This window comes from Anser cygnoides, chromosome 1 (assembly GCF_040182565.1).
Source record: "Anser cygnoides isolate HZ-2024a breed goose chromosome 1, Taihu_goose_T2T_genome, whole genome shotgun sequence".
NCBI lineage: Eukaryota > Metazoa > Chordata > Aves > Anseriformes > Anatidae > Anser > Anser cygnoides.
In genome coordinates, this window is record NC_089873.1 from 166,316,828 (window position 1) to 166,326,105 (window position 9,278).

At 55.4% G+C, this 9,278-nt stretch overlaps 1 protein-coding gene across 1 annotated transcript; it reads left to right on the forward strand.

The window, feature by feature from the left end:
- The first annotated feature begins 4,777 nt into the window (after positions 1-4,777).
- Positions 4,778-7,360, forward strand: POU4F1 (POU class 4 homeobox 1). The gene is made up of 2 exons (XM_066990570.1): positions 4,778-5,347; positions 6,162-7,360. Exons 1-2 carry the CDS (start codon positions 5,225-5,227, stop codon positions 7,224-7,226), a joined length of 1,188 nt encoding a protein of 395 aa, XP_066846671.1. The 5' UTR covers positions 4,778-5,224; the 3' UTR covers positions 7,227-7,360.
- The last annotated feature ends 1,918 nt before the right edge of the window (positions 7,361-9,278 follow it).

The following is a 9,278-nucleotide window of genomic DNA, read 5'->3' on the forward strand; positions in this document are numbered from 1 at the left end:
TGCAGGTGGTTTTACCCACAGGACAGCTGGCAATTGACCTGTTCCTCCCCAGCTCCGTGAAGGCCTCGAGAGAGCCCAGTTCTGCTTGCTGCTGCTTCCTCAGATCGAAGCTCATGCTACAATGGCTCTACTGATTGGCACCAGATACTGACTTGGGATATGTCTGGGTTTTACCGTGTGTTTTTTTGTTGTTGTTTGTTTTTTTGTTTGTTTTTATGTATCTTCAAAAAGGGGAGGGAGGGGTAGTGTACAGCTTACGTCCATAATACAAGGTGCGCTAACTTGCACCCCACTTCTCCATTTTACAGTTGTTTCTCACACCAAATAATGACATTTAAAGGCAGTTCGAATCAACTGAGTCTGATCCTAATGCTCACACAGCATCAAAGTGTGTTGCTGCTGCTAGAAAAGAGTCCTGCCTCTGACACCCATCAGCCAAAGGCTTGGAGAAGTCTTTACACAACTTCTCTGCACTGTGGCTAAGGCAAATGTCTTGCAAACAGTGAAGCCGATACACCTTGGTGTACAATTGTCCCACGTGAATACGCGCAGGCTTCTCTCTTCTCCTCTTCCAGGTTTGGATGGGAGGAAGAGCAACTCCAAGGTAGCCAGAAATAGGGATTTGGGGTTATCCCAGCGACTGCCTGCAGGCAAAGGTGACGGGCAAGGCGCCCGCTGGGGAGGTGCTGTGCCTGTCCTGCCTTTGTTGCCTCGGTGCCACTTAACGCCAACTGGGAAAGCCTTCGTCAGCCGAGGGACAGAGAGGCAAGAACAGCTGGTGCAGGGGAAAGCGTGCCGGTGCCTTGGCAGCCAAGAATGTAGCGCGGGAGGATGAAGCTGGGGAGAAGGAAAAAAAAAAAAAGTTTACTATTTCTGATTTGTTTCAGCTTTTTTTGGTAGAAAGCGTAGCCTCTACTGCTTTTGCAGGCTACGTGGCTGCCGCCTGCGTTCTCCTGGTTTTCAGGGCCGCCAAAGGAACGCCAGCAAAGCCCGGGGTCCGGGGACATGGGGGGCGGAGGGGGGGTCCCGCTGGTCCCCGCTGCTGGCAGGGGGGCGGCACGGGGAGGGACCGGCCGGGGATGGGGTGGGGGGAGAAGAAAGGGGGGGTCTCCCCCCTCTCATCGGTGCTGCCGCTCCCCGCAGTGTTTTATACCCCCCTCCCCTTTTCTGTTACCCAAACCTGGTGATTAAGACGCGAAACTAACAAAGAGTTTCTCTCCCACCTTAACCTTGCACACAATCCTTTAACAAATTAATTAATCCTAATGAATTAACACTTCATTTATTTAAACGCGCTACAGTTCATGAATTAAATTTTCATGCAGTGATTAAAGGCTGTTAAAATATGCATGATTTCGTTAAAATTTTATAATAAATCAGGGCAATGTGTTACATGACAAGGCAACTACTTCCCAGCCCCTCGCTTTGATTCGCGCCGGGAGGGGGGGCTCCGAGCCCCATTTTGGCAGCTGGGGGGGGGGGGGGCCTGGACGTGGCCAGCAGCCCCCCCCGAGCCCCTCTGAGCCCCTCGTCCTTCACCGGGACCCCCACGGAGCCGGTGCTGAGGACGAGCGTGGGCCGGGAGGGGTTTTGTCGGAGGGGGGGCACCGCTGAAGAGGGGGGGGCGAGGAAGAAGTTTGGTAGCCACAGACTGCAGGGCTCCCCACCGGCCCCCTGCCTTCCCGAAAGGGACGTCGCCAGCCACCTTGGGACACCAATCACCACCGAGCGTTTCAATTTTTAATATGACAACACTCTACACTTTGGCTGCAAAAGCAATTATTGCAGCTTGTACATCAGTAATTAGCAGGTCTTTGCTGATGTAAGGAAAGTCCTCATTAGGACATGGAAATACTTTTTGTGCATTCACCCAAAGGGTTATTTTTTTTTTTCCTTCAGAAGGTTGATTTTTATCATCTAAAGGGAAAATAGCTTTTACACTAAATGGGATATTGACTTTCCGTGAACTTCACCAAATAACACATGTACTGTAGGTTTTCTCTCGGTGCTCTCACTGACACTCGGGGTAGGACAAATACCGCGACTGTAAAAAATGCAAAGCTAATGTTTGGTGGAATAAAAATATCCAGGAGGTTTACAGTGAGTGGTTCTATAAACTCCACATTGACTTCTTTTTTAAAAGTCAGGTTGTATAGCAAACTCTGATCAGACGTTAATACTTAATATCCCAGGCTTTAGTATATTCATCTTTGGGGAATCCTAAAAAGAGAAATCAAATACAATGGGTTACAGTAATTAATTTATAAATCGTTTCACTGTGGGAATAAGGGGTTACTTTATTACTTTCTCGAGATAGGCAGTTCAGTCAATTAAGGAAATCTGCCTATTCCTTGCGTTGGAAGCCGGAGAAAACTGCGGGAGACAAGTGGATGCATTACACGCAGATCTATGCCTCCTGTACCGAGCATCTTGGGCCGTAAGAGCAGGGGAGGGGCGGCAAGGGGGGGCAGCGCTCCCGGCCTTTGCGCTTCCCGCTCCCGAAATCATGGTCGGGAAATGTCCCAGGGACTGCGAAGGGAAGTTTTTGCTCTAGGGCTTGGAAAGCGACGAGCCGGGCAGAGCGAGCGCTATCTGGAGGGAAAATAAAAATTATAGTGAAGATTATGAAATTAATAATAATAATGATAATAATAATACCTCTCCCCCTCCATGGCCTCTGCCTCCTCCTCGCCGCACCGCAGACAAAAAGTCCAAAAGTTCCCAAAACTTCCCAGCGCAGCCTGTGGCAGCGGGAAGCCCCCGGGGGACGCCGCCCCGACCCCCTCGGGTTTTGGGGGTCCCTTTCCCCAGCGCCGCAGTTCCTGCGGGTGCTGCAGGCCAGCGAAAGGACGGGCTGCTCGGCCCCCCTTTTTTTTTTTTTTTATAATTATCATTATTATTCGGGAGCTGGGCTCTTCCCAGCAACTTGGCGAAAGGTGGTGGTGCCTCCCGCCTTCCTCTTCCTCCCCTCCCCTTCCCCAGGAGACTTTCTCTTTGCAAGGTACGGTAGCTTAGAAATAGCTGGAATAAGTCACGACTTTAAAAAAGAAGGAAAAAAAAAAAGGGAAAAAGAAGAAATGAAGAAAGAAATCCGCATGAGGTGTTACTTGGCTGCCCTGCTGCAATGGTTTCGGTAAATAAGGGGAGCCCAGGAGCGGTGTCTCTGCCTCCGGTGCCCCTCTCCGAGGCGAGCTGCATGCAGGCATCCCAGGGGAGGCGGTAATGGATGGAGACCTGGCTCCCTCTCGCCCAAGTAATTGGCACTCGTTCCCTGCTTCCTCTCGGGCTGGCCGGGGAGCTGGGGAAGGGTTTATGCGGGCTCGACTCGTGCTCGCCCTTTCGGCCGCCCACACGCCCAGGGGGAGGCCGGCAGGAGCCATCCGGAGCCCCCCGGGGCCGCCGCAGTCCCCGGCGGCTCCACCTGCCCCGGGGGACGGGGCCCTCCCCGCATCGCTCCCCGGGGTTTGGGCTCCGAGCTTTCACAAAACCGTAAGGCGGCTGAAAGGATAACAAGAATCTGCTCTAAAACAGGGCGGTAGCCCCAAATGTCACTTGGAAATGGAAGAGTGGGTTGTTGGCTCTACTGTCGCTCTCCAGGACCGTTTCAGTCAAACGGGAAAGTGCTCGAAGAATGAAACACAGAGAGAGAGAGAGAAAGGAGAGGAGAGAAAGACAGAGAAAAAGAAAGAGAGAAAGAGAGAGAAAGGAGAAAAAAAGAGAAAAAAGAGAAAGAGAGAAAGAGAGAGAGTGAGAAAGAGAGAAAGAGAGAAAGAGAGAAAGAGAGAGAGAGAAAGAGAGAAAGAAGAAAGAGAGAAAGAGAGAAAGAGAGAAAGAGAGAGAGAGAAAGAGAGAAAGAGAGAAAGAGAGAAAGTTTTTTTCTCAGACTACTTTTCTTTTTCTTTTCAGGCTGAAACTTTGCAAGTAGGAATCGACTTGTTTCTTGCATCTAGAGTTTCCCCCTTAGCAAGAGAGAAAGGGGGGGGGGAAGAGGAAGAGAGAGGGAAGGAAGGAAGGAAGGAAGGAAGGAAGGAAGGAAGGAAGGAAGGAAGGAAGGAAGGAAGGAAGGAAGGAAGGAAGGAAGGAAGGAAGGAAGGAAGGAAGGAAGGAAGGAAGGAAGGAAGGAAGGAAGGAAGGAAAAAGAGAAAGAGAAAGAGAGAGAGAGAGAGAGAGAGAGAGAGAAAGAAAGAAAAAGAAAGAAAGAAAGAAAGAAAGAAAGAAAGAAAGAGAAAGAAAGAAGAAAGAAAGAAAGAAAGAAAGAAAGAAAGAAAGAAAGAAAGAAAGAAAGAAAGAAAGAAAGAAAGAAAGAAAGAAAGAAAGAAAGAAAGAAAGAAAGAAAGAAAGAAAGAAAGAATCTGTCTGTGACTGCTTTCCTCTTCAGATCACGCCGTTTTGGTTTGGCAACTTGGTTTTCCCACGGTGGAGGAGCAGGGGCTCGCAGGGGAGCAGCGAGCAGACAGACAGGCACGCACCGCCTCCCCTGAGCAGCGCTCCCCGTGCAGCAGGCTCCTGGCGGGCCGAGAGACCGCCGCAAGCGGAGCCCGACACAACAGCTACACGGGGAGGGGAACACGAAGCCGTGCGGGCACCACCGGCCTCCTCAAAGCCGTGCCCGTCACCGGGACCCTTCTCCAGGTGCAAGCCTGGGAAGCAGCAAGTCCTCCGCGCAGCGCCCCGCTCAGCCCCTCCTGGCAGCCACAGGTGCCGCCGCTGCGAAGGGTGCGAGCGCTGCGGGGGATGCAACAAGGCGCGGGGAGGCAGGGAGCGGGGGGCGGCGGGAGGGAAAAGAGGAGGAGGAGGAGGAGGAGGAGGAGGAGGGGAAGGAGGAGGAGGAGGAGGAGGAAGGGGGGGAGACAGCTGATGCCTGTCAAAGCCGGAGCCGCCGCGCTCTCGCGAGAGCCCGCCCGGCTGTAGCCACGGGATGCGGGGCTCAGGTGCGCGCAGAGCGCAGCGCAGCGCGCCCGGCGCCGGGCAGCGGCAGGCAGCGGAGTGAGGAGAGGCGGGGGCCGCAGGGAGCCCACCCCAGCCCCGGCCCCGGCCACCCCGGCAGAGGCGGCCGAGGGGGCAGGGTCCCCGGAGCCGCCGCCACCACCGCCGCCGCCGCCGCCTCCGCCGCCGTCGTCGGCTTCCCCCCCCCTCCCCGAGCCCCGTCGGGAGGAGAGCGCCCCGAGAGCACTTTTGCCCCGACTTGAGGAGTGTTTGTGGATTTACATGCCAAGCCTTCAAGATGATGTCCATGAACAGCAAGCAGCCGCATTTTGCCATGCATCCCACCCTACCTGAGCACAAATACCCCTCTCTACACTCCAGCTCGGAAGCAATAAGAAGAGCATGTCTACCAACTCCACCGGTAAGGGACAGGCAGCTGCAGCCCTCTTCTTCCTTCTCTTTTCCTCCTTCTTGTTCTGTTCTTTCTTTCTTTCTTTCTTTCTCTGTTATGCATGCACGCACTCTTTCTCTCTCTCTCCCTCTCTCTCTCTCTCTTTCCTGTACACTGCATGTATGTGTATGTGCATTAATAAAAAAACCGCTGCGAGGCACATTTTGACAAGCGGCGCTTAATGTTTTTTTCATGTCTTCCTCTGCAATCATCTGAGCGCCTGTGATCTTTTTTGAAAGCGGTGTTCACACGAGTCTCCGACTTCATCCACTTTCTGTATTAATTTTTATGACTCGGCCTCTGAAAAGGAATGCGCTTTATGTGCTCTTGTGTTTGACATAATTCCCCAGCTGAGAGTTACAGATCTGTTTCTTCTCCTCCCTCCTCTTCTTCTTCTTCTTTTCCCCCCTTTCTTCTTCTTTCCTCCTTTTTTCCTTTTCATTTGTCCCCTTCGCTCCTCTCTTTTTTTTTTTTCCGGATCCTCCCCCGGCCGACCCTTGTCTTCTTCTTTTTCTCCTTCGCTCCCTCTCGTTGCCGTCCCCCGTCCCTCTCCCGTCCCTCTCCCCTCCCCTGCCCCTTCCCCGCGCTGCCCCCCGCTCGCTCGCCCCCTCCCCACCCTCCGCATGCCGACCCCGGCTCCCCGCCCGGTCCCCTCGAACTCCCTCGCCCCCCTCTCCCTTCGGGGGCTCCCCCCCGTCCTCCCCCGTCCCCCGGCCGCCGGTCGCCCCCCGTGTGCCCCGCGGCGCCCTCCCCGCACCCCGCTCTGTTTTGTGTCCCTTTGCAGCTGCAGAGCAATATCTTCGCCAGCCTCGATGAGACCCTGCTGGCGCGGGCCGAGGCTCTGGCCGCCGTCGACATCGCCGTGTCGCAGGGCAAGAGCCACCCCTTCAAGCCCGACGCCACCTACCACACCATGAACAGCGTGCCCTGCACCTCCACCTCCACCGTGCCCCTGGCGCACCACCACCACCACCACCACCACCACCACCAGGCGCTGGAGCCCGGCGACCTCCTCGACCACATCACCTCCCCGGCCCTGGCCCTCATGCCCGCCGGGGGGGGCGGCGGAGCCGGCGGCGGCGGCGGCCACGACGGGGCGGGCGGCGGCGGCGGCGGGGCCGGCGGCGGCGGCGGGGGAGGCGGCGGCGGCGGCGGCGGCGGCGGCGGGGGCGGCGGGGGCCTCATCTCGTCGTCGGCCCACCCGCACCCGCACATGCACGGCCTGGGCCACCTCTCGCACCCGGCCGCCATGAACATGCCGTCGGGGCTGCCGCACCCGGGGCTGGTGGCCGCGCACCACGGCGCGGCGGGGCAGGTGGCCTCGGCGGCGGCCGTGGTGGGGGCGGCCGGCTTGGCCTCCATCTGCGACTCGGACACGGACCCGCGGGAGCTGGAGGCCTTCGCCGAGCGCTTCAAGCAGCGCCGCATCAAGCTGGGGGTGACCCAGGCCGACGTGGGCTCGGCGCTGGCCAACCTGAAGATCCCGGGCGTGGGCTCGCTCAGCCAGAGCACCATCTGCCGCTTCGAGTCGCTCACCCTGTCCCACAACAACATGATCGCCCTCAAGCCCATCCTGCAGGCCTGGCTGGAGGAGGCCGAGGGCGCCCAGCGGGAAAAAATGAACAAGCCCGAGCTCTTCAACGGGGGCGAGAAGAAGCGCAAGCGGACTTCCATCGCCGCCCCGGAGAAGCGCTCCCTGGAGGCTTACTTCGCCGTCCAGCCCCGGCCCTCCTCCGAGAAGATCGCCGCCATCGCCGAGAAATTGGACCTCAAAAAGAACGTGGTGCGGGTTTGGTTTTGCAACCAGAGACAGAAGCAGAAACGGATGAAGTTTTCCGCCACCTACTAAAAAAAAAGAAAAAAAAAAAAAAGAGGGGAGGGGGCCGGGAGGGGCGGCTCCGGCTGCGGGGAGAGGGACCGTGGGTTTTTTTTTGGGGGGGTACAGGCGGGGACCGCCGCTGTCCCCCGCGAGGCCATGGGAAGCTGCCGGGGACCGAGGGACGATGTAGAAATAAACGCGAAGTACTCGAAGAGAGGGGGTGCGGGGAGGGGGGGGGGAGGGGCGGGGGGGGGTGGGATGCGGGGGGAGCCGCTCTCAATTATTAAAACGCAAAGACGCCGGGACACCACCGAGAAGCAGGAGGAGGGAGGAGGTGAAAATGCTCTAGGAAGCCGCGGGGGTCACTTCTGCAGCCCCATCCCCCTCTCCCCCTTCTCCCCCCCCCTCCCCCGGACCCCCCCCTCCTCCGGCAGAAAGTGGGAGAAAGAGCAACTTAGAGCGTAACCACACAGACACACACACCAATAAATACCGTGACAGCAACAGCCACAAACCGACCAACCTAAGTCACAACTTTCAAAGGAAAACAAAAAAATCCGAACAACAAACCCGAAGGCGAAAACTGTCGGTGACGATGCTACTACGTTTGTTTTGCTTTGGGTCTCTTTGCGTTGCTTTTCCTTTCTTAAGAGTTTTCTTTCTTTTCCCTTCGCTCGGTAAAGGAGGACGGCGGTGGGGGCTGTGGGGTTGCTCGGTTTGGGGGCGGCTTTTGTCTTTGGTTCTGGTTGTTTGGCGTTGGTTTATACTTTTTTTCTTTTGGTTGGTTTTGTGATTTTGCTTTTGTTTATTTATTTATTTTTCCTCGAGTGCTGTTTTCCGCGAGGCTTTGGCGATGGGTCTTGTCTGCGCCGGGGTAGCGGAGGGAGCCGGGCTGGGGCCGGGACTTGGGGCAGGGGCCGGATCCGTGCCTGCCCCTCGGTGCGGGGCACCCGGAGCGCAGCCGCTCGGGGGCAGCCCCTTTGCTCCCCGCTGCTGCCGCCGTACCCCCAGAAGTTACTTCCGAGCCCCTTTGTCTCTGCGGGGTTGGCGTTCCCTCCCCTGCCCCAGCGGGGATGCTCCCTCCGCTCCCCCTAACCCCGAGAGGAGGTGCAGAGAGCTCCGGCAGGGCTCGTGCCCCCCGGCACCCGCAAAAAACCGCTGGATTTGGGGTTCGTGAGCAAGATCCCGGCCCGGCTCCCCCCCGAGGGCTGGGGGTTATTTCAGCCGGGAAGCGACCGCAGCCGCCGGTGCGAGGAGGCAGGGGCTGAAATGACATTTGGCTCAATGGCAACGAGAAGGGGCTCGGAAGTCGTCTGGTGGAAATAATACACCTTTGGTGGGGGCTGCTGGCTTTTTCGGGGGTGGGGGTGGGGGGGTCCGTTTGCACTATCCCAGCCTCTCGGCTAGGCAGCGATTCTATTCCGCAATAACGGTGCCGGTACTGCTAGGCAGGGTGTCTCGCGGATCCGGGAGGGGGGGAAATAAATAAGAAAAAAAGAAAGAAAAAGGTCAGAGCTCCTTGTGTGAAACGTCAGCTAGGTGCAGAAGCCATTGCAGGGTCCGGCTGTTACGGAATGACTGTTAATGCTTTTAAGTAAGGCGGAATCTGTGAAAGGAAAATACCCTCCCGTCTAAATCAAAACAAACAATAGACTGAAATTATGCATGACCTAAAAAAGACAAGGAAGAAAAAAAGCATAGAAAGATCCGTGATAAAGTCTCGATATTATTTATTTATTTAACTATTTATTTTATTATTATTATTAATATTATTATTATTATTTTGTGTATCATTGTTTGCAGCGCAAACATTCTATGCATTTTGAAACTGAGCACTAAATAGACTAGCTTCTGGTAGAATCTTTTGTGGATGGTGTAATTTCACAGTTTAACTGCCTGTTTTCACCGAAAACACAAACATTCTTGTCACGTTCTTGTATTTAGATTTAAAAGAGGTTAAAAAAAAAAAAAAAGGAAGAAAAAAAAAGAGAGAAGAAAGACGATTGTAAATATTTTCTTTAATGCACAAAGAAAAAAAAAAAAAAAGGTTACAAACTGCAACCACGTGTGGATCCTGAAATG

Excerpts from the sequence above, each read along its gene's own strand:
- POU4F1 (XM_066990570.1), top strand. The coding sequence starts at position 5,225 with ATGATGTCCATGAACAGCAAGCAGCCGCATTTTGCCATGCATCCCACC. Across the intron at positions 5,348-6,161 it reads CATGTCTACCAACTCCACCG|CTGCAGAGCAATATCTTCGC; the intron begins GTAAGGGACAGG and ends GTCCCTTTGCAG.